The 25644-nt window shown below is 45.2% G+C and overlaps 1 protein-coding gene across 1 annotated transcript in view; it reads left to right on the forward strand.

Annotated features, from left to right (window-relative positions):
* The window catches only part of LOC149366600 (uncharacterized), a 28745-nt gene extending 9679 nt beyond the window's left edge, over positions 1-19066 (forward strand). Inside the window, exons 4-8 of the mRNA XM_089571485.1 lie at positions 4157-4359; positions 6044-6120; positions 8967-9054; positions 10879-11037; positions 18923-19066. Of these exons, the coding sequence (XP_089427611.1) occupies positions 4157-4359; positions 6044-6120; positions 8967-9054; positions 10879-11037; positions 18923-19066 (671 nt within the window). The remainder of the gene's footprint in view (positions 1-4156; positions 4360-6043; positions 6121-8966; positions 9055-10878; positions 11038-18922) is intronic.
* The last annotated feature ends 6578 nt before the right edge of the window (positions 19067-25644 follow it).

Below are 25644 nucleotides of genomic sequence, written 5' to 3' on the forward strand. Positions count from 1 at the left end.
GCACTTCCCCACTCAGTAAGACGTTGCTCGTTTCATATACGTTGTGTCGAACATCCTAGACAGTTCCAACAATTGACAGGTTAATGACAGAACACGATGGATAGAAATGCAATAATGTAAATATGAAATAGCCTAATTAACCTTTCTAGTTAGACCGCATAAATCTATAAAACCGAGAACGAAATTGGTCGAGTTGGGGAATCGAACCAGGGTCTCCGGAGTGCGATACGAGCACGCTAGCCACTCCGTAATGCCAGCTGAATGGTTTGGAATGAACAAAGGCGCGTCTAGCTAATACGGCGTCTTCGTTCACTCCCATCTTCCCCCTTCCCCTTACGGCGAGGTGCAGGTGTCCACCCAGATATGCGAGAGAGATACATTTCCTTTCCTCAAAAAATAAATTAACCGTCCAGCAAGGCGTACAGCCGAATTGGCGATGGCGTTCTGTAGACTCCCTGGCAGCGTTGCAAGACGCTGTCGCGTTCCACTCTTACAGGCAAAGCTTAACATGTTAACCACACATCAGTAACACACGCAGACAGCCAATGGACGCGTCATTCGCTGGCAGCACTTGATTCATCATTCACAACCACATTCTTAACGTACGCTCCCTTGCCGCACATGCCAAGGACGTACACCACGATCACATTCTGCGCCATTCCTCTGTACTTTGCTTTGCTGAAACCTGGATGGATCCCGAAGAGCCTCTCGAAATCATAGATTTCCTATACTGCTGTGGTGCTCGCAGAGACCACAACACAGCGGCGGGAGTCGCTATCTACTTGCGCACAGGTCTTTCTGCAATACCAGTCGAAATGTTTGGCACGTCACATGAACTTGGCGAACTGTGCGCCGCAAAGTTGCCCAACGGCTTGCTGGTAGTAGCTGCCTACTTCGCCCCTACCGCACTCACGAAAGACGTCGTGCACTTCCTGCAACTCGCATTAACCGTCCATCGATCCACACCGATGTTAGTAGTGGGGGACTTTAATGTTGACATAAAGACAAACAGCAATTTCCTAACACTTATGCGGGAGCACATCCCGTTCCTCTCGCTCGTAACGCGTCCCACGGCTGTGACAACCTCGCGAGGCACTTGTATAGATCTCGTCTTTGAGAATCAAGCATTGGTGTACCAAGTCGAACATATATCAGTCTATTTCTCCGACCACAAAGCTTCCTTCATGACTGTCAAGAATTGTTAGTGGAATCTTTGTTAAAGGAATACGTGTGAAAAATAAAAAAAAACTCTGTGATAGCGCACACATGTGTTGCTCGATTTCTTTGCCTCAATCTATCGAAAAGGTGAAACAGCTTTTTGCTGCGCTCAAATTTCGCATTAGGAAGTAACGTAATCGTCGGTAATTTTTTTTTGTATATCAACGTCTGTGACTGTTCTGACACCACCATACTATATCGACGTCCGTGGCTGTTCTGACGACCACGTGCTATGTCGACGTCCATGGCTATATTCATGCCTAAGAGTATTTTTTCGCGTTTAATTAACTAATTACACCTTATAAACCAATTTTTTTTCCCACGGCAACATTTTATCGCACTCTATCACAGTTTGACATATTTATCTTCGGAGAACGACTTCATCGTGAATTGAAAATTTGCTGACACGTTTTGCGGACACTTTTTTTTGACGCGACATAGCCATATAATGCTCTCGCATTAATAACTCCAGTTATCGGCGTTTAAGAAATTTGTTCCGAAAAAGACCGTGTGTTGTGCAGCCGCGTTTCTACACAAACAGCTGTGATTGCGATGGAAAAAATCGACGGACACTTAATTTGATTACTTGTGTGATGCGATAGCATAGCGTCGCTTGGCGCCCGAGTGGAATCAACTCCTGGTTTGGTGACGTAGTTGCCGTTTAGTTGAAGTCACTTCCGGCTTAGTTGACGCCACTCCCACCCTAGTTGTCACTTGCGACCTGGTGACGTCGCTTACGGCCTATGTCATGTGTGATTACTGGTCGCAAGACTCATATCCACAGTTGCCGCACACCGCATCCATCACTTTCAGACCGATGACGTCATTTCCAGTCTGTCACGAGTCATGCCTGGTCATATGACTCACACACATAAACAGTTACCCCACACAGAATCGACGCACCCCAGTACACCAATAAGCCAATATGTACTGCCCAGGCCCCGATGTGACATATTGGCGTCAATGAAAAATGATCCGGCTGGCTCCTTATGCCATCGCATAAAATTTCGTTAACTACACTTCGTACGCATGGTATGAAGACCCATCGCTTACACGAGGCGAACGCTACAGCTCTCCGCCTTTGCTATGACCTACGTTTTACACTTAACCTAATGCTAATATGAAGCAAACAAAAGTCATGAACAACAGTCAAGGAAGCACAGAACTGTTTGAGAGGCAGTGATCTGCTGGAATTTAATGGAGAATACGTCCCTGAAGGTAAAGTTGTGAGCACAGATCCTTGGCACGAGAGGTTAATCGCTCAAGGAGTAGGAATGCGGAGGAGGGAACTCTACAGGTATTACCAGGCCTAAATCGAGTTAGAAGCGCGAAAGCATGGTTTGGCTTGGTGCAGATGTTGGTTTGCTTTTGGTTTTGCTCTAAGCTTCGTTTTGGTTACTCTCTAGAATATGCACACATTAGGCGACGTGTTAAGACAAAGAAATTCGTCTGCGCTGTAGTCGAGCATTATTCCCACATGGAAAGTGTTTGGCCAGAAACGCACTGACAATACTTCGTCGCTGCCGTCCTCGGCAACACTGATGCTGTTTAATAACGTCTTTCATCTCCAGATCTTGTCTTTTTAAGATTATGATTCATGGTTTATGGGGTTTAAGGTCCCACAGCGACTCAGGCTATGAGAGACGCCGTAGTGGAGGGCTCCGGAAATTTCAACCACCTTTGGTTATTAAGCATGAAATGCTTTTAGCCCCTGTTGTCGGCAGTGTGGTGACGTCACGCCGAGACCGAGAGCCACCATCCGGGCACTGAAATCCACTTATCCGGGCACTGAAATCCACTCATCCGGGCACTGAAATCCACTCATCCGGGCACTGAAATCCACTCATCCGGGCACTGAATTCCAGTCATCCGGGCACTGAAATCCACTCATCCGGGCACTGAAATCCACTCATCCGGGCACTGAAATCCACTCAACCGGGCTCTAAAACGAGAACATCCGGGCACCGTACGAGACTTAACGAGATTTAACGAGACTCTCTAAGCCCTCCTACGCGACCGGCATGCAAGCGCCGGTTGGTCTCCAAGCGAGACAAAAAGTAACTGCTGCCAGTGCCTTCTCAATGTTTATCAAGATATCACTGGAGCTGTGGGTTTGATAATGCACGGAATTATAATTTCTGATTTCTAATAACGCGTGCAAAAAGCACATACATGCCATGTTACACTTCGTTGTCATACGTGATCCGGGGGAGAAGCGCTGCGTTCAAAGGGAAGGCATCGCGCTTAACGGGTGGTGGCGTTCCTCCCTTCCTGTACGGTGCGGTTCGGGTGTCCACCGAGATGACATTAGGCCCGTAAACATTTCATGCTTACTCTACACTCGGTTACGGGAGAGGCAGAGATTTTTTAACGTGCACTGCCATCGCACAGTACACGGGCCTCTAGAATTTCGCCTCCATAAAAATTCGACCGCCGCGGCCGGGATCGAACCCGCGTCTTTTGGGTCAGCAGCCGAGCGCAGAGCAGCCGAGCCACCGCGGCGGCGAACACGGCGTTCAGGATGGGACACTAAAAAATTAGGAAATACTCGTCTTAGACACGAAAGTTTGAACAGTAGCTAGTGTTGAAGCATCCAAACCATAGTAGAATCAAATCAAAATTCCCCGTAAACATTTAGTGAACATATAGCGTTGAACATTATAGTTGGTTGGCCGCGGTGGCTGAGTGGTTATGGTGCTAGGCTGCCGACCCGAAAGATTCGGGTTCGATCCCGGCCGTGGTGGTTGAATTTCTTTGAGGGAGAAATTCTAGAGGCCCGTGTGCTGTGCGGTGTCAGTGCACGTTAAAGAACCCCAGGTGGTCGAAATTTCCGGAGCCGTCCACTACGGCGTCTCTCATAGCCTTAGTCGCTTTGGGACGTTAAACCCCATAAACCAACCAGCCAACATTATAGTCCCGCGTGCTCTCAATTTTCCAGCCGAGCAAGGATTCAAGCGGTTCAAGAGCCTAAGTAGACAGGCGGGCACCGTCAAGAAGCTCGTGAGTTTCCCTCTGGGCGACATCAACCAGATGGTCATGGCCGACGTAGATACCAGCTTCAGCTCTATCCGTGACGGATGGCTGGACGGCATCGACATCAGGTACATCCGTGGCGACGAGCAGTCTCTGAACCTCTTCCAGGTACGAAGCAATGCTGAGTGGAACTAGGAAGTAAGAGGTAGCATTAAAGCCATTCAGCCTCACCTTTCCTGGAAATAGGTTTCCTTGCTCATTTTAAAACTACAAAGCAGGGGAAAGGTTGTAAAATGTCGAAATTACGTCGAAATAGCGCGGACGTGACACAGCCACGGGAGCGGTGCGACGTCACATCCACCGGAAGTCGTCACGGCATAGTGAAAATTGTCACAGAATGGTCGGAAAAACGTCGGATTTGTCTCAAATTAGATGGAGAAATGTGTAATTAAGCGTAATTAACACGTCAGATCCCCGAACGGTGTATAACTTGGGTATCGATATAGCCACGGGAACGGGGTGACGTCACATCCACCGGAAGTCGTCACGGCATAGTGACAATTGTCAAAGAATAGCCGGAAAAAAGTAGAATTTCTGTCAAATAAGATGGAGAAATGTGTAATTAAGCGTAATTAACACTTAAGATCCCCGAAATATGCATAATTTGGGTGTCGATAAAGCCACGAGAACGGTGTGACGTCACATCCACCGGAAGTCGTCACGGCATAATGTCGTCGGCTTTCGCCTCTTAACACTTTAGTTGCCAAAGTAATTACCGCGCAATTTTTTTTGCACACATATTTGTTTGGGAGTCTGTATATTTTGCATGTATAGACCTGCTGCTGTGTGCACCATTTGCGTCTTAGCAATTCTCATTTTTGCTGAGTCATTCTTCGTCTGGCGTCTTGCTCCTCTCCCCTACAAGTGCAGAAGGAGAGAGAGAGAAGGAGAAAGAGGGGGACGGCTGACAGGAGGCAGGTGGTAGAGAGGCAGATTTCCCTGAACACCACCCGGGGAGGCGTAGGCTTTACACCGACGACGCCGGACAGTCTTCGCCTTCCTGGTCCTCTTACGCTATCGCGTTAAAACGCTACAACCATATTATTACAGCGACGCTTCTAGTGTTAGCTTGATATTTGCAACAGCCCCCTTCTGGGAATGTTCTACAGCTTATATATATATATATATATATATATATATATATATATATATATATATATATATATATATATATATATAAACGTAATTCGGTTGACACACGGTAGAAAAACAACAACTTTATTCTAACGTTTCGACCAGGGTCTGGCCTTCGTCAGAGTCACTCAGCAGCAGAATCCCACAGCACCAGAGTCAGACTCTGACGAAGGCCAGACCCTGGTCGAAACGTTAGAATAAAGTTGTTTTTCTACCGTGAGTCAACCGAATTATGTTTATGTTCTAGCGGACCCATCCTATCTTCACCCCCTTCTTATATATATATATATTCTGTATTTCTACATTCCTTCTATATTTATATATATATATATATATATATATATATATATTCATGTGTGACTGCTGAACACCCCTGTACCACCTCCCCCCCCCTTATGTAATGTCCCTAACGGGACCTTTAAGGGTTAATAAATGATGATGATGATAAGAATTCCGCATTTGCCAGCTTGCCTGTGTGATGCGTGGAGGGTGAATAGGCACATATGGCTGCTGCTTGCGCTGCAGTTTCTTGCACATCGCAAGTTGCAAGCACAAGCAAAATGGTGCACATCGAAAAACATCTCTCTATTTGCATGTGTTTGGACGGGACGAGCTTAATGGGTGTGCTTACTGCTTCGCCTCCCTCATTTATACCCAGGAGCTGCGGACGCTAGCCGAAACCAAGCGGTACATCATTCACGGCGTTTTCGACAGCGTGAAAATAGAATTCATGAAGTAAGCTTCACTGTTTCTCGTTATTTTGCAACTTGCTTTTCAATTCTCGCTGTTCAGTGCCTGCTGAACACATACGCTGAATGATTACACGAGACACTATTTTGGTCGGTTAGCACACACAAAATGCAGCGGCCAGAAGTTACGATAGATACCTGGGTAGAGGGCTGTGCTCTTTTGTTTTAACGTGTCCGAAATCCAACATGAAAAGCAAGCAAGTTTTAAGGACGTCTGTGAAATTGATAGCAAAGGCATTCTTTCTGAAGCTGTGTGGTGGATGGCGTCGTGTATTTCTTGCTATTTACCTTCTATTTCTCGGAAACCCACTATCAGAATTAATCGCCGAATAGTTTTTCTACTTTCTACGTTTCCGCTTTTCACCTCGCTTTGTCCGTATTTTCAGCCCACGAAAGATGACGTCTTAAAATATTTTTTACCGCACCCGCTTTCACATTTGTATGCCCATGAATAGTAAGGCTTCGGAAAGACAAGCTGCGGTCGGACCAGCATAAAATGCAATTTTGATAAAATACAGTTCATAAATTACAAATTCATACAAATACATAACACAAATACATAAAATACAATTTTGGATGCCCAGCTCTCCATCAGAGCATAGCCATACTTAGCTGTAAAGAGCAGTTCTCTGAATTTTTAATTATCGCAGTAATTCTAATTGTTCTAATAATTATAATTATATGTTCTCAATAAATAATTATAATTACAATATTTTTCGCACGCTTTTAGTCACGGCCTTTCTATCCGTCACAATTTGTGTCAAATTAAGCATGCAAAACTGACTCTACGCTCGTGGCCATGTCCTGTGCTCTGAGGTCCACTGTTTGTCTTAGGCATGAAGTGAATTAAATTATTTTTTTCGTTATTAGTGTAATCATATGGATGCCACATGCACGTGGAAAGGAAACATGGATCTTATGTCCAGTTTTATCATCAATGCCTGCGCTGTGTTGACCACTAAGAGCAACGAGGAAATCGCCAACGTATTTCAAATATGTGAAAAACTGCGACCGCTGAGTTTTCTTTGGTTTCCTTTTCAAGTACCGAAAATTGCTTCTTCGACTATACGCAGATTACTGATACACCACTGCAGACACCTTAGCGTAAGGCGGTGGCGCGCTGAGATGGTTTCTGCGGAGTAAAGGGCGTTCCCTACTTGTTCGGTGCAGTATTTATATATTTCTTTATAATACTACCATATATCGCCCGTAGGCACTGCTGTAGGGGGGATGTTGCTGAAAGGAAAAACGCGAACAGTGGATAAATGAGCAAAGGATAATCCCAAATAAAGCATAAAAACACAACGAGAACGAAATTTATCTAATAAAACAAACAGTAGAGAATCAAGTTTGTTCAAGTTTGTGTATCAAGGTTTTCTAATTGACCGCATGATACCTGCTCGGTCCCTTTCTTAGTAGAAAACAATAATCTCGAGCATGAGGGTGATGTTGACCGGAAAGAGACGTCTTTGGAGAAAGCTGTGATCACGAAATCATAGTAATCTTTGTCATGTAAATGGACACACTCATGGGGGCCGGGAGGGGGGGGGGGGGGGGGAGCGCAGGCTTATGATGCAGTATCCAAAGCCTTTTTTGTGTTTACCTTATTGTACTCCAGCGATACCCCAACTACTGTACCTGCACTAAAAATTTCCAGTTGCAGCCTTTTTTGCTCACGTTTCTAACTTGCACCCAGTTTCCCTCTCGAATCTTTATCGGCATAGTGCTTGTTCCATCCGCAGTTTTGATCTATTTCTCCCATGGTTTCGTAGAGCCCCTAGCGTTATTTGTACGCTCCTGCTGCATATTTACATATCTACCGTCTGTGATGCTTTGTTCTGCTTTATCCCCCCCCCCCCCCCTCCCGTGGCATTTAGTCGTCTAGAACTATTGTAGTGTTACAATCTCAAGCAACCGGAAATAAAAATTGGATGGCGACACAACGATTGCGAAAACTTCTGAGCCCATCAACATTAAACATACCTTGCGTCTCGCGCTTCTAACCACAAACTATCCAGTTAGATAATCCCTGAAATCATAATCAAGAGGGAAGTTTTTTCATTTACAGCAGAAGGCCGGTGTCTTTTTTTTTTTTTAATGATTCGATTCACTGGAATTGGTCACTGAAACCATAATGGAATCACAGGGCGCAAATGTGTTGGCAAAGTAAAGTGCTTTTACTTGGCTCACGGCCCCGAATTAAAGCAACATAATTTATTTGCCATTTCTAGTTTCCAATGTAAGGCTCTCTACGACAGTTTTTTCTAGTGCTAGCTCAGCTCTTGAATCCTCGGGTCTCGTTCGCTCATGACTAAGGCGGAAACTTTCAATAATGATTTTTCAATATGCCTTGATATTTACTAAACAAAAGTCCCAAATGATAAAATTGCTTTGACACACGTTGCCATAACTACAGCGCATTTGACGGGCCAGGGAAGACGACACAAAAGAACGCTCTGCCTCGCACTCGGTGAGTGCCGGGTTCAGACCCCAGTGCAACCGGCTACCTGCAGGTTTTCGAATTGCTTCAAGAAATCTTGAAGCAATTCTGGGGTGAAATTTTCAGGAAAAGGGTCTTGCACCACAAACACAAGATGAAAAACATAGCTCTGTGTTGTGTGCCTTCTTCTGTGATCCGTCAAATGCCCTGTTGCTATAGAAGTCGAAAAGCAATTTGCCCAAAATGTTGTTTTAACAAACATGTGCTTTTTTTATTGATCAATCCTGATGTACGTGCAAACATTCTACGCCGATACCAAACAGTAGAGGCCGCATATCTTTATTATCAGCATCTGACAAACCGTCCTTATTCCCTCTCTGTCTCTCAAACAGGCATTTTCACCTGGCGTCAGTCCGAGTGTACACTGTTCAGGCCCAGGCCCCTTTCAAAGCAGAACTTGTCCAACCAACAACAGCCATTGTGAGTACACGCGCACAACTACCGGTTATCTCCGCGAATGCCCACCTGCCGCTTATCTTTGAGAAAATGAAGGAAGAATAGGATATACTATCTAGCGAATCATTAAATCTTGCCGGGAAAAACTGGCGCCATTTGAGTTTCACCCTATGAGATTCAAGCAGAATAGTACTGCTCAGCCTCCCGATGTTCCAGTGGGTTCTCGTAGGCGGTCTCGTCACAAGCCTGGACCGCACGTCTTTTGTGCTTACCTACTGCCCTCCTTGTGTTTTCACAACTGCGTGCATACAATCTCGGCATTTCGAGTGGTAGACATTTTAATTGGACGCAGATGTGTGGGAAGTACTAATTACGACGAGCAGGAAGTGAGAGAGACGTCACTAATCCCCTATGAACAGGAATGCACCTATATGGGAGTGACGAGGGAGTAAGCTGTCATGTTACTCTCTTTTTTACTCCTTTCCGTTTAGAGTGTAGGTGGTAGGATTTACGGCTCTGTCCACCATTACAACCAACAAATGAAGAAGCAGAAGAAATAGGTAGATTTCTAAACGTAATCAGGGTGAAAAATATACATTGCTTGAACTTGTATTAGCTCCACAGCGAGTTAAAGACAATTTGTTCGCGCAGGAACAAACTAATGCTTAACATCTTGTATAGTTGATCATGCTGCTATCTACTTCATCAAGTTGCGTACTGGCAAGCTTGTAACCAGACGGATGTCCGTTTAAAAAAATAATAAGCAACAAGGGCAGGCACCTGGATGCAGTGGCTGCATAGCTCAGAGTTCCGTACAGAATGTCTTCTAAGGTGCCCCAAGTGGCGTAAAAGCAGATCTTCTGCGGCAATAAAGGCGAACTAAAGTTCGTACGCGCGACTCTAAGGATAACGGCAGCTTGTGCAGGTACTACGTTCCAGAAGTTTTCGAAGGAGGAAATGTGCGATGTCGATGGCGTGCACCCCTCTAAGTAGAAAAGTGTAAAAACGGAGTAAATCATCCTCCAGTCCACTCTTTAAAAAAAGGAGTGTGCTAGTTACTCCTGTTTGCTCCCTTTTTATTCCCATAAAGACCTATTTGTGTTTGGAGTGTAATGCAACCGCTGTTCAAACATCATTGAATAATGGAATTGAGTGGCGAGTTGGTTTTCCATCTTGACAGTGAAAGCGCTCAAAAGGACAAGGACGACAGAAAAGGAAAGACATACAAAGCGCTTACTTTCAACTGATTTTATTTCATGCGAAAAACAACTTTATACTGATGGTAATCACCTGCGCATGCTTACAACGTGGAAAACAAAAGAGGTGGGCACTTGAGTATCCATTGTCTGAAGTGCAAATGGAAAAGCAAGAAAAGCAAGGAAGGCTGCCGTTCCGATTTTCACAGGTGTGAGGTACTTTTTAAAAGTAGATGTCAAATAACGAGAGAGATTGTGGAGGCTCTTGAGATAGCACGAGCGGGCGATGATTGCGTAAGCACTCCATCAATTTTGTTGTCGGATAAAGAGATGTCCTATCTTACGTCGGGCATGCCGGTTGTCTGAAAGAACGTGCCAGCTATCACTCGTTGGTAATGTTCTTGTAAGCATGCGCAGGTGATTACCATGAGTATAAAGTTGTTTTTCGCATGAAATAAAATCAGTTGAAAGTAAGCGCTTTGTATGTCTTACCTTTTCTGTCGTCCTTGTCCTTTTGAGCGCTTTCACTGTCAAGAAGGTTCAAACATCAATGCCTGTCGTTTCTGAACGCCGTCGCACTCCTTAGTTTATTGCCTCTCCCAGTGTATCTTTGCAACTTCCACACTAACCGGGCGCCATTTGGCCTGCGTAGGAGAGTCGTGTGGGAGAGTACGCAGCGGCGGTCTCCGGCGCCGGCCTTTCGCCGTCTGGGAACCACTGCATCGCCTTCAGCCTGGCTGCCATCAAGTACAGCGGGTCCAAGGACATTGGGGATCCCGCTAGCGCCGTCGAAAAGGCCATGTACTGCTCGGTACGCACGTCTCTTTGCTCTTCGAGGCTTAGCACTGAATGCTCACGGAAGCGGCGAAAGCAAGGGAACGTTCTCTGTTGATAGAGAGAGGACTAACTGGACTGAATGAAGGCTTAAGGAATTTCAGTGAAGCAAGACGGTGAAGTTAGTCTAGGAACGCAATAAAACATTGAACAACCGCACGTTTTCTGTAAAGTCGCCGCAAGAACATGACTTCCTGCTTCACGTGCCTACCCCGTTGCTGTCATTTGAGTAAACCATGAATCCCTATTCCGTACCTTCTCACTCGATGTCTCTTGTGAGGTGCTGTCCACCGTCATAATTTAGCGTAAATTTTAATATTTTGTTTGTATATTTTAATATTTAAGACAAGTCGTAGAGTGATTGAGAATAAAATCGTCTTGCACTGCTGCAAGCACGCCAAAATTATTACTGGTTTGTACTAACAGGCTGTCGATCACACATTATCAAAAGTAACATTATAGCAATCTACGTTCAATAAATCATGAACAAGCAGATAAAATTTCATATTAAAAATATAACCATTATATTCTCAAAGTCGTGGGCAACCTTCACCGCAGATATATTATCAGAAAGAAATCAATATGGGACGGCTAGAACGTAAGTAGATGCACAAGTGTACTAAAATAGGCATGCGATTGTACTGCGCACACAATGAAACTTCAGTGCCCTCACTAACAGCGCCTTCTACACAATGGGGTATGTAAAAATCCCTTTCTCTGGAAAGACAATTTTTGCTGATCGTCGTTAACGTCGTGAAATGCATCCAAAGTTCCCTTCCAGTATAATTTTAGCTTTCTAGGCTCTTAGGCTGCAGCACGGATTTAATGCTACACTCCAGAACCTTGTCAGCTCTCGAGAGAATTTTAAAGGGCGAGTTTTGAGGTGTAGGGGAGGGTGGCGTTTTTGATAGATTGATTATCGCTAGGTTTATGAAGGGAAGTAATTGCCTTCGACTGCGCAAAAGAGGCATGTTGGCTAAACTCAGCAGCTGTAGGCCATACTATTGTTGCTACGACTGCGCACGTCAAGAGAGGTTTGGTTTGGTTTATTGGGGTTTAACGTCCCAAAGCAACTTCAGGCTATTAGAGACGCCGTAGTGAAGAGCTCCGGAAATTTCGACCACCTGGGGATCTTTAACGTGCACTGACATCGCACAGTACACGGGCCTCTAGAATTTCGCCTCCATCGGAATTCGGCCGCCGCGGCCGGGATCGAACCCGCGCGTTTCAGGTCAGCAGCCGAGCGCCGTAAATACTGAGCCACCGCGGCGGGCGTCAAGAGAGGATACGGACATAACAGGCACGAGGAGTACAGGACTGGGCGTTGCAAATACACGTTTTTCTTATACTAGAGGATCATGCGCTGGCGAACGTCTCTCGGCATCTTATAAAGATAGAAGGGCAGCGCAGTTAATGACAAACACAAGCAGAATGATGAAAATCACAATTCACATCACTACAATGAAGCCATTACTAAGGACGACACAAATGTTTGCAGAAATAAGCTTTAAAAGACCTTTACTTACTGCTGTTCGGCCCCTTAAAGGTTGCACCACAAAAGGGCTATTTTGCGATCACTCAACTTTTCACTTACTTGAACTTCCCAAGACAGCTACAAGAACCGAGATGACCGTTGCACTATAAGAGAACCTTACACTTCTCGAGATTTCAACATATGACCTTCTCTACAATAAGACATTGCTGGCTTCTTCCAAAGCCGATGAACTTTTGTCAGAGGGCTTGTCGGTGGGGCTTGCGTGGATGAAATGCTTTAAGGCTTGCGCGGGGAAAGACAAGGCCGGTATATAGGGTTCACGTTGTTGGCGATTTCTTTTTTTGTCCGCTGTTTGTTCACACAAAAACATTGTCTCAAGAGCGTTATCTAAAATGGAAGTTTGCGAAAGCTTCAGCTTAAAATAAAGGTGCACTGAAGAGGAATCTGAACTCGTATTTTTACCTCTGGAACTCGATCTACACGTTCCGAGCGTTCTTGGAAACTTCAAATTATTGCCCTGTGCGGCCGATTTTCCCAATTTAAATCGGATTAACGTCGGGCTCCCGCCTTTATTTTTTAATTCCCCGCAAACGGTGGGACGAGTCGACCAACCTTTCACCCAGTCCTGTGGCGGTTTGCCGCTCTGCCATCGCCGGAGTGATGTATCGGCGAAAGCAAAGAGTCCACGCGTATTTTTATTGCCGTGGGCCTAATTTACAGCTGTGTAGTCTCTGACTAGACCAATTTATTCACGAAAACCTAAAAGAAACAAAATAAAAGCCAAAGCAAAGTCGCCACGCGACTGCCTAAAAGGCACTCCATGCGTTGGTCGACTCCTGCCACCGTATGCGGGGAATTTAAAAAAAAAGGCGGGAGCCGGACGTAAATCCGATTTAATTAGGGAAATCGGCCACACAGGGCAATTAATCGAAGCTTCTAAGAATGCTGCGAACGTGTAGATCGAGTTTCCGCGGAAAAAAGAGGAGTGCAGATTCCTCTTCAGTGCACCTTTAAGGACAAGGCAGCGAGCTATGGAAAGAAAAATAATTGTAACATTAGGAGATCGGAAGAGTGCGGAGTGGATGAGGGAACAAACGCGCGTTAACGATATCCTAGTTGAAATCAAGAGGAAGAAATGGGCTTGGGGCAGGGCATGTAATGCGAAGGCAAGATAACCGCTGGTCCTTAAGGGTAACGGAGTGGATTCCAAGAGAAGGCAAGCGTAGCAGGAGGCGGCAGAAAGTTAGGTGGGCGGATGAGATTAAGAAGTTTGCGCATAGGGTGGCCGCAACTGGCAGAGGACAAGGTTAACTGGAGAGACATGGGTGAGACCTTTGCCCTGCAGTGGACGTAGTCAGGCTGATGATGATGAATAGAGTTTTTATGCCTTCTTTTAACCCGTTTTCCAGGATGAGTACAAACGAAGCAGCGCAACCCAGGCCGCCACGGATCTGTCGCATTTTGTACGGGGCAATGACGCCCTGTTTGTCTTTGATACGCCTGAAGGATTTGAGGAAAAGGTAAATTTAGTCAGAAAAGAGCCTGAGCTGTCTGACAAGCCTGCTACAAATACTCACAGAAACAATAGTTGCCAGCGCCGACATCGAAAAAACGAATTTATCATGGTGGTAGCATCGTGCTGAAACACAAAACTACAGAGGTTTAAGAGATTGAGAAAGTGGAGCAACATGTGCCCAAAGCATGCAGGTAGTTGGCAAAAGTGATGTCTCGACTGATCTTCTCATAAATGCAACCTATCGTGCGATACCAAGGAATACTTATATAGCAGGATTCAGGTGCCTTTGCAGGTAGGCGAAGTGAAAAATTTGATACCTGCAGGCGTAATTATTGAAGGTCCGTTGCGTGTAGAATTTTAGTTGCTATAATGATAGCAACATAATAGAGCTGCAGCTGCAAGTGCGTTTGCTGATTTGGTGTTTGATTTTTGTTCCTTTAAGTCCAGTGAATTCTCTACTGTTGTTTGTCAGATGTCATAGTTGTGAAATCTACCTCCTTTTGAATGCGCATTTAGTTTTGCACTCTTGTAATAGCTTGCAAAGGCTGACAGTACGAACGAACGAACGAACCGAACCGAACCGAACCGAACCGAACCGAACCGAACCAAACCGAACCGAACCGAACCGAACCGAACCGAAACGAAACGAAACGAAACGAAACGAAACGAAACGAAACGAACGTTTTTCACAAATATAGATTCATTGAAAGGAATACTGTTGTTTCGAAGGCGTTAAGAACTGAGAGAGACTGCGTACAGTAACAATCAGGCAATATGGACAATGATTTTTCTAAAATATTTGGTTACCACGTTGGCACGCAAAACTAGACACCAAGTAAACAAAAGAGAACCGGTATTAGGCTAGCCCCAGGGCGTACAAGCGGACATTATTAGCGCATTTTGTGCGCAGGGAAGATAACAGATGTGATAAGTTAATACGAAAGAGTACGCAATAGTCCAAAGAAACTCTGTGATAGCTGGTACAGAAAAAAGTGAAATGATCATACCAGAGAATTAGATGACAGAGGTACTCCGGAAGAGTGGAAAAAGGTGGAGATGGAAGTTACAGGAAGAGGGATTTTTCAGCCGGCTGATGTTAGTGATGATCTAGTAGTGGCGTAAGTGATGTCCTAGTCTCTCGACCACAAAAACTACTGTCCGTGTGTGCAATCCACGTCTCCTTGTGGGCTGATGAGTGGTTATAGGAGGGAAAAAAATGACGATGCTAACTCACTTGGTTCTAGTTAAGCACCACAAAATCTGTAGACTGTAGAGATTAACACCGGGAGAAAGAGTAAAGCCCAGTTTAAGGAAGCTCATTGAAGTGAGACAAGCAGGGGGAACTATGGTGGATGAGCGGACTCTCTACTAAGACAAAATATTATCGAGCGAGCACTAGTATGCCACTCACCCCAACAGCCCAGCTATTCGATTCAATATTGGAAATGTACTAGCAAAGGCCGGTGCTGCAAAGGAACAGAGTCAAACGAGCCATTTCAAATATCGGGCTGTTTACCTGTACCCGCTTGGATTTCGCTACCACAACGACATACCAAGAGAAATCTCATGCCTGTACTTGCATTCTATTTGGCGACAGAAAAAAAATTATTGCGAACTGCGGGGTGATCCAAAATTCACAGAAAAATTAAGAACTCAGTTTTTCGTATAGTGGAGACAATAGCGCGATGCGGGTTTCACAGAAATGTCTACAAAATCTTGGAATTTCGTTAAATAACGAAAAATGTTACCGCAAAATTTGATACCGAAAGGTGACGCTGTAAAGCTATTGTGCAACATAGTAACGCAACTGCAAGGAGACTACGTATTAGCTCAGAACCGTATGCTGGTAGAAAATATGAATGATAATGAATAATTAAATTAGGAAAATGAAAGAGGCTTTCGGGACGAAAGCCTCTTCGCTTTCGTCCCGAAAGTGAGACTGCGAACGTCCAGTATTGGTCAAAAAATTTAACGCCGAAGGCTTTTCGCTTCAGCCGCATAACAAAGCCATTACGTCACTATCAAAGACCGAATGACCTTGAAGCTAGCTGTCGGTTTCCTCTTGCGGTAGAGAAGATTCTTGATTGACTGGTGTCTTGAATGATCCGCTAAACGCAGCATTCTAGGAACATTAATTTCGATCAGCCGAACATGGTGGCCTTAGGACTTTTGACCAAGACTGTAGGTTTGTGTAGTAGCTACGGATAAGTGCAATATAGCCAGGCAAGCACCTGCGCTAATGCTGATTAATGACGAAGCTAGATTATGTTTTCCACTGTACAAATCTTGACGCGTGTTCGAACAATGCATATGCATATAATTTATTGTGAAGGCACTATAATAAAGAACTGCAAGACCAAGCGCAACAGAAGTACTCAGGCGCAAAGCTAAAAAAATGCATCCAGCCGCACTGTCGGACACTGTGCTTTATTTCTCAAATATATTAGAACTTTGATATCACTGCGGTGACCCGCATTGGAGCAATGCGAAAGCAAAACGTCCACGTGCTATATCGACGTCCGTGACTGTTCTGACGTTCATCTACTATATCGAGGTCCATGGCTATTTTGACGTCTACGAGGGTCGTTCAATAAAGATTTCCCCTGACCCACTTCCTTTGGACGGAGAGCAACGAAACTTTGCAGATTTATTAGTCCTTCTCTACATAGGTGCCACCCAGGGACACACACTTCTCCCATTTTTTTATGCATCTGTAAACACCTTGCTTGTAGAAGTCAACACGTGGCTCCAAAAGCCATATTGTGACTTCGGAAATCAGAGTCTCATCATCTGGAAAATGCTTGCCCTTCAAATATGACTTCATTGTTCGAAAGAGGAGGCAGTCCGATGGTGCGAGGTCGGGTGAATAAGGGGGATGCGGTAGAATTTCAAAGCCGCAGCAGCGTGCTTCCATCTGGGCAACATGAGAGTTGTAAACTGAGGCATTGTCTTTCAGAAGGCGGACACCTTTGGTGAGCATGCCACGTCTCTTGCTTTTGATGGACTCCCGCAATTTCCGCCGCAGTGAAGCATACTATGCCCCAGTAATCGTGGCACTATTTGCTAGGAAATCCATCAAGACTACTTCGTGCTGGTCCCAAAAGACTTTGAGCATGGCCTTGCCCGCCGAGGGCCGGGCGCGTGCCTTCTTTGTAGGCGGTGAGTCCAAGTGCTTCAATTGCACCGACTGGACACTAGTCTCCCGATCATCGTAATGGACTCAGCTTTCATACTGTGCAATCAGTCTGTTGAAAAAGTCCTCCTGGTTTCCATGGCACGTGGTCAAAAGAGCCTGGGAGCATTCGACTCGTTCCTGCTTTCGGAAAGGTTGAGCAGCCGGGGAACCCAGCGAGAGGATACCTTACGCATGCGAAGATGGTTCTGAATTATTTGTTCCACGGACCCCACACTAATCTTGATATTTTGGGCTAGGTCTCGAACGGTTACGCGGCGAATTTCTAAAATGGCGGCCTCTACTTGCTGGATGGTGTGTTCATCGATAATGGAGTGAGGTCGCCCTGCAATCGGAGCTGTTTCCACCAAAGTCAGACCACATTTGAATTGACGATGCCAGTTCTTTACTACACCATATGATGGGGAATCCTCCCCATAAACTTGTTTTGTCTCATCGAAAATCTCCCTTGGAGTGCGACCTTTCAAGTACAGGAACTTGATGACTGCTTTGTATTCCACTGCATCCATTATCACACCTCACACCACTTCAGCACCTGTGAAAGCAAGACCGTTATTAGTTAAGAGTTGCATATTAGCACGTGACCTATAGGGACTTAAGTCATTACACATGCGCAGTTTCAGCATCCTGCAATAAGTAGAAGTGAGTCAGGGGAAATCTTTATTGAACGCCCCTCGTAAGTGTACTTTTTTCGCCTTTAATTACCTAATTACACCTCAAAAACCAAATTCTTCCCACGGCAACATTTTATCACATTCCATCACACTTCACACATTCATCTTCAGAGAACGACGTAATCTTGCGGGCACTTTTCGCTGACACGACGTACCCACATAATGCTTTCGTATTAATAAACGTGCTCAATAAGAGGGGAATCATTAAAAGCGTGCTTGATGATTTCGGATATATGTTGAATTTACTGCCCTGCAAAGAAAAAACTCAACCGGAGGTGACACTGTGGTGTGTTTACGTTTTGATTAAGTACGACATTTTATACCGCATGTGTTTCACTATATATGCAACGTAATGCTTAATTCTGCCAAAGAAAAATAGAATGATAGTAAAAGGCTATCAAAACTGAGCACAGAAACCTGAGACCTTTTGTGGCCACTCCCAGCAAAAACGTAAGTTAGGTAAGCAACTCTCATTGAAGTCCTCTGAGGACAGGGTTCCTTCTGAAGTCGTAAAATGCGGAAGCTTATTAGGTATTTCATATACGAATGAATTTGGGGTCAAAATGCGCACTTTTTTTTCAAAAGGATGTAGACAGGATGAAAAGAAGTGGGCGGTGAACTAATTGCGAATTATATCGGCGTCAGATTCATTTTAGCATAATTGGATAGGGCAGTTTAGTTCAAAACGTGTGAAGTGGCACAGCGTAGAGCAGAATGTTTATGTTCTGACCCAAAAGAACCGATCTCTTATTGTTGTTAGTGTCTATGTGCTAATAAAAATACAAATTGAAGGAAAAGACGTTGCTAGCCGCAGCGTCTACCGTCGAAACTTGAAGTACCTTAGCTAGCGGGAATAAAAGGCACGAAGAGGGAAAGAAAGGGGGGATGGAAGAAAGGATAGGGGTAGGGCGGCAATATACTCTATGTTTGTGAAGTGTACTGTCCAGATTAGCATTGCACTGACTACACTGAGTTTCTTCACAGGTGAAGAAGATCAGTGCGCTGCCCGGCGCTTGCATACTGCTGGACGACGTCTACTACGACAACCACAAGTGCGAGTGTGTCAACAAGAACTACAAGCTGCTGCGCACTGCGCGCAAGGTTCTATGGCGCACCCTAAAGGGCTGACTTTGTAGCTCATTCCTCGCGCTAGATAGGTTTCTGCCAAAACTTTTATTCTTATTGCAGAACGATAAATATTAAAAGCATACTTGTTTACTGTGTGTACTGCGCTGTGTCGTATGTAATTGCGCGTTCGGAGTAAATACTTGACTACCAATCCTGTCGAAGTCTGTTTTTAATACTTGTTTCTTTCTTCGCGTAGCATAACTACAGGTGTAAGAAATACAGTGCGTTTTGAAATAGAGGCCTTGTCCCAGTGGCCAGCCATGCGCCCTCTTTGAAAGTGCGCGCCAGTTCTGTGGGACTCAATCCTAGAGTCGCCTGACGAGGAGCACGCCCCATACATTGAAGCAATGCGAAGCAGATTTATTCCCCTAGTAATTCCACATTTCGCACCCTCCCTGCTTGCTTTTGTAGGGCAAAGGTCAAGGTCAAAGTTGAAAATCGAAGTTCAAGGTCAAAGGCTGTCCACTAACTGGACAAGACATGGTTAGGTATATGTGCATAGAAACACTAGCCGCCGCGGTGGCTCAGTGGTTATGGTTCTCGGCTGCTGACCCGAAAGACGCGGTATCGATCCCGGCCGCGGTGGTTGAATTTCTTAGGAGAAGAAATTCTAGAGGCCCGTGTGCTGTGCGACGTCAGTGCACATTAAAGAACCCCAGGTGGTCGAAATTTTCGGAGCCCTTCACTATGGCGTCTCTCATAGCCTAAGTCGCTTTGTGACGTTAAACTCCATAAACCAAACCAAACCATAGAAACACTAGCCACGACTTATCTCAAGGTCGTTTCAAGATCGTTGGATGGCTGACGGCGAAGTGCGTCCCAGCTATAGTAGTATAGCTTTCGCTACAAAAATAGCAATCCTTTCATCCAGCATGTCAACTATACGAACAAGACAAGCGTACTCGTTCATGCACCTAAAATATTCTATCCCTGTGTCAACCGGTCTTAAAGCAATGTGCTACGCATTGCAGGGAAACTGCTTTTCTGGTTTCAAGCTTTTGAGATTATAAATATTTCAGCAGATGAGGCCCGTGAAATGCAGTTTTAGAGGGAAGAACAAACCACTTGTTGTTTTATGAAGATTATTTTCTTATTGCAAAACTTTTTGGTACATCGAACTAAAATAATACTTGTATAAATGACAAAGACACAATGAGGCGTTCGGAAAATAAATGATATCTAGGGGAGCAGCAATCTACGATAGCTATACAGCAGACAGTGTTTTACTTGCAGCATGCAGATTTTTTCAAGCTTTGTTTTTGGGTAGTGAGACAAAGAAAATTCAGAGACGCCTAATTTTATTATGTGTTGGCAATGCATGCGATAGCGCTAGAAGTTGATGCCTTGACAAGAAGTAACGTCCCTTCCTGTCCGATGACGTCACTTATGTTCTGCAAGTGGGGATGCTCCGCTCTGGTGGCCTCACTCCCCCCAGCCAATGGCATTGCTCCGGTCTGGCATCGCGACTTCCTCTCAGCCAATGAGCGAATTTTATGACCGACACGCATTTTGGCCTCAAATACGCTTTAAATGCTATCGCATAAAAGGTCACCGTACATTCTGAACTTGGCTGAGACAAGGTCCAGCCCACTTTAGTCATTGCGGGTTACTTCTTACCAGGCATGTAACACTTGTTTCTCTGCCATGGCGGCTGAATCTAGAGTACGGCTTCCTATTCTGTCCAGTCTGAAGAGTACTTGACACTGGCCCTTGCAAGTTTTTTTTGATAGTCCACACAGACTTCTATGAAGTCTATAGACTTCCTATAAACAAATGCTATAGATAGTCTGTAGACAATCTATGGATTTATGGCCATACACTTTTAGTAGACTGTTGTCTATAGACAGTCTAAAGACTATGAACAGACAAAACGAAATAAAATTGGCGAATCCTAGAGAACAGCCTATAGGTACTACAAATGCTATAGACAGTCTATAGACTATAAATTTATGGCCATACACTTTTAGCAGACTTTTGTCTATAAGCAGTCTATAGACTATGAACAGACAAAATGAAATATCTATGCGACGGCACCAGAGTGCATAAGAAGTCCATAGACTGTCTATAGACCATATTAATAAGGGAGTACTCGGGTGAAAACATTTTTTTCGGCACAGTCCCATAATCCAGTCTCCTCATATGCGTCAGAATATGAAGGACGTTGATACTCTATTAGCTGGTAACAAAAACGCGGCTGTGTCGCAAGCCAGAGCCGGAGTAAACACTTTTCCGAGAACACGTGTTCCGCAAACTTTTCATCACGGTAGTACACAGTAATTGAAAAAACGCTGCCACCTGAGCGGCTTCGGCAGGAAATCGAAAATAGAGAGCAAGGAAGGTTGAGTTTCATCTCCAAAAGTGCACAATAATTTTACGCACACACACGAATTGCGCTCTATGAAATATGCAGCTTTGGCTGACGGCTATGCCTTCGTTGACAGCAGCCACGGCGTGCATGTACGGTCGTGGCATGGTAATTATAGCAATCTACGCATTTTATCAACCAGCTGCAAACATTCGCAAGTCTTGGTCTTGGAGCAATGACAAGTCTTGGGTCAATGCCGCGAATCTTTGTTGTGATCGTTTTTTGTAGCGAAAGCTACATTGGCCACGAACTTTCGATTTCGCTGTGGCGGTGCTCCGAGGAGGCACAGAGACCGACCTTGAGCCGTTGCCCAGCAACCGCCGCAGCTGGCGGGCAACGCTAGCATGACGTCACACCGCGTGCCTCGCCGCGGAGCCGGCGCCGCTGTTTGGTATGACGTCACACCGCTTGCCTCGTCGCTGCGCTCGATTTCGCTACGTAAGTACTGGCATAGCCGAGCTAAGCCGCTGCCGATTTTCTTTTTCATCCTTCAAATGTGTCAGCACTCCCAATTTATCGCTTTTTTTGTGATGCAAGACGCGATTTACCTCGATTGATCGCATCGAGGCGGAGCCGATTCTACGTTGTTCCTGAATGTTCTAGTAACTTTCCATGATTTAGCTCGAAAGTTCGCTATCAGCATTAAAAATAGCGCGGCCGAGAGCGATGGGCATTCTGTTCCACGACCGCCGAGTCATTCAGTTCTTTGCGGGTGCAAGTCAGCCCAAATAAAGAGTTCTGTTTAGAAGCCATTTTCGCTGCCTTCCCGCGCTGCGGACTGCAGTTGCCACTGTGTGACATCTGAAACAATCACTACAGATTCGCGACATGGTGATTATATTTACTTATTTATTTCAAAAATACCCTCACGAGGGTACCACATAGTGGGGTTGTAAAAAATTATTAGATGGAGATTCAAGAAGGAGCATCTAACATGATATACCGAACAAGAAACAAAACAACAAAAGCGCAACACCTGAACAGTCAACACGCATCAAAATGCAGCGGAACAAAAAGCTAAATAAACGTAAAGAGAAAATAACGCAATAAACAGAATGAAAAAAACAAAACTTAAATGCATAACGATGAGCAGAACATAACTAGAAGAGAACTACACGTCGGATTCATTTCTTAAAAGTTCATGAAATGATGTCGCATTCGTTTCAGTTGCGATTGTGGAAGGCAGCCGGTTCCAATCAATAATGGTTCTGGGTATGAACGTTCTGCCAAAAGTTGACGTGCGGATTGTGATCTGTTTGATCTTGAAAGGGTGGTCGCGGCGTGGAAACACTGCTGCGTGTGAGTGAAACAAATCGTCGTGAAGCAACGGATGTCGGTAAATTTTGTGGAAAAGAGTTAAGCCAGCAAGTTTCCGCCGATGGGAAAGGCTGTCAAGTACAGCACGAGCTTTTAACACCGTGACGCTAGTAAAACGTGAGCAGTCAGAATAAAATGAAACCAGCAGCATGGTCTTGCAAGGATTCGACGTCATCTTTGACGTACGCTTGATATGGGTCCCAAATGGCTGAAACGGACTCAATTTTAGGTATAATTTAGTATAATCAAGTACACCTGCGTACGTGCGCCGGAACACGTCTAAGGTAACGTTTCAAGAGGCCAAGAGAACGGTTAGCAGCTGCTAGAATCAAATTGATATGATAGTTCCAGGTTAAGTCTGATTGAACGAGGTAAACTCGTAGATACTTGTAAGTGGAAGCTGTGTAAACTGTTATGTCATTAAGAGAGTTTGGACGCGATAACAATTTCTAGTAAAGGAGACGAGCTTTGTCTCAGAGGGGATCAGGGTCATTAGCCACAACTGGCACCAAGTGTTAATAGAATCGATGTCAGTTTAAAAACATTGTATGTAAAATTCATTTTAATAATTCGCCGACCGGGGGTTCTTTAACGTGCACTGAAATCGCGCAGTGCATTACTAAGCACAACGCGAAGCCCTGTCTTGGGCAGCACGAAAGGCGCGAAGCGGGTGATATTTTTTACAAAGCACGGATGAGAGCGCTGTAATCGCGGCGCATCCGGGCGCACGGAGCGCGCTGTCACGTGGTATTTGTTAAACTCCGCGGGCTTTTGTTTTTCCCGAATAAAAACGGCCACGCTAAGTCTATCTCGTTGGAAGTGCCTGGGCTGGAAAATATTTGTGGAGCTCCACAACATTCCGATTGACGCCGGAACGTTTCAAGCTATATTTAAAAAGTTAATTTATTCATCCCGACTAATTATTCAAATAGGAGGAGTGAAAAATGGTATTCTAACTTTAGATAAACCCTAACAACATCCACGCAATATCAGTTCTGAAGAACGCTTAGTTTGTTTGTTTTTTTTATAAATCTTGGTCCAAGTTAGCTGGGACACCCTGTATATGAGAGGGCAGAAAAAACTTGCTGACGGCAAGAAAATTAAAACTTTATTCTCCGCTCTCGATGGCATTTTCTTCAACATGGGCTAACAAGCAAGCCCAAATAATAACTAAAAAGATTTAGGGTGCCGATGAATGATCAAATGTACCGCTAATTGCGAGACCACAAAACCAACGAGACATTCACGAAGTTCCCAAGTAAGAAAGCTGGTGCGGAAAACAGTGGAAGTTAGGGTAACATTTCCTGGTACGATATTTTCTCCACATGCAAGCTTACGCTACCGCTTGCCATACAAGAGTGGTCACAAAAGAAGCACAACACTATGGAGAGATGTTAATCACAAGTAAACATATACCCTGTAGAAATTCGCAGACCAGATGAAAATTTTATAGAATACGTTCGTAGTATAAATACAAGTCCTTTGCTAGGCGTTTGGGAAGGTAACCGCAATTACGAAGCGAATAATAAAAATAAATAAAGTTTCAGACGTTAGCTACTGACTGCTAGCCTACACTGTCATGTCACACTTCTCTGAAATAGGCGGTGTAAGGGTTTTAGGCGGCGTACGTCCATGGTTCCGGGTTTGAACGGATGACGCGGTATATAAATATTCGCCCCCGTCGCTGGTTCCACGCAAAACGGAAGAGGCGGCGACTGGAAGCGTAACGACTGCGACCGACGCGCCACCTACATTTCCCGACCTCCTCTTCTCAAGTTATTAGCGTCAGCGGCAAGCGCGGCTGCCTGCATGGCGTCCATACTTCTGATCATCGCCATAAGAAGGCCCGCATTGTCGTAGCCGGCTAGCCCTTCGGCAGCTTCTGCTGAGCTGCTCATCGTCTCCGGGCCTGTCGCATGGGGAACCTGTGAATCTCGGCGCAGCGACATCGACGGAGCATGGCTTGGTCCCTGGGAACTGTGGGGTCCGAAAGATGACCCTAACGCGGCTTCCTGGATGGCGTCGATGCTTCCGGGCGCACAGACATTGACACCTGTGTTTTTGGCGCCGTCGTCAACGCCGTTGTTAGCGCCGGGTGATTCCTTCTTTGCTCCTTGGTAAACAGATTCTGAATCGGCTACGGCCGGGGGAAATACGCTTGAGGATCGGCTGCAGGACACTTTCGGCGCTGCTTGAAACCGGACGGCGTCCCCTATGGAGCTCATGATGGGCGCCGGGACCGTCTGGTCACTCGACCGTCTCGGCTCTAGATTTGGTCCTGGCATCGCTTTCCTGCACGCGGTGACAGAAAATGGCAGCTGTTCAGTGTGTCATGCAGAATACAACCTCATCGCTAAAACGACTACAACGTCTTGACATTAAACGAAAAAAAAATACAGAAAAAGACAGGAACCTGGCAAGTTATTGCAGTGTATGCAACTGCGCGCCATTCTTTGACGATACAGAATTTTCATATTTTCTTACTGACAAGACTACAAGAGAGGTCGCCGAAGCATTCCACATCACTGGAAACGGTGCGTTAACGGTGGAAACGGTGCGGTTTGCTAACGGTTGCGTTAGCAAAGCTACTTTAGCTTTGTCAGCGAAAGAAATGACATTGCTGCACGAAGGGTAGCTTGGAAGGCAGGTACAACACGTGCGAACATCGTGGCTTGTTGCAGTTTTTATCTGAACTTTGATGTATGACTGTGCGCACGTGTGCCCATCTTTGTATGTATTCTTAACATTGTCCTTCAAATAAATTCACTTGTAAGTTCAGCGCCATGTTTGTCTCCTCCTCTTTGTGGTCCAGTTGTCTAGCGCTGTTTGAATTTTCTTGTCACCATGGAACACCAACTCGCCCAATCGGCCGTTCCGCTACATTAAACTGAGGGCG

The sequence above is a fragment of the Amblyomma mixtum genome, chromosome 1, assembly GCF_055824585.1.
Source record: "Amblyomma mixtum isolate Tamu chromosome 1, ASM5582458v1, whole genome shotgun sequence".
NCBI lineage: Eukaryota > Metazoa > Arthropoda > Arachnida > Ixodida > Ixodidae > Amblyomma > Amblyomma mixtum.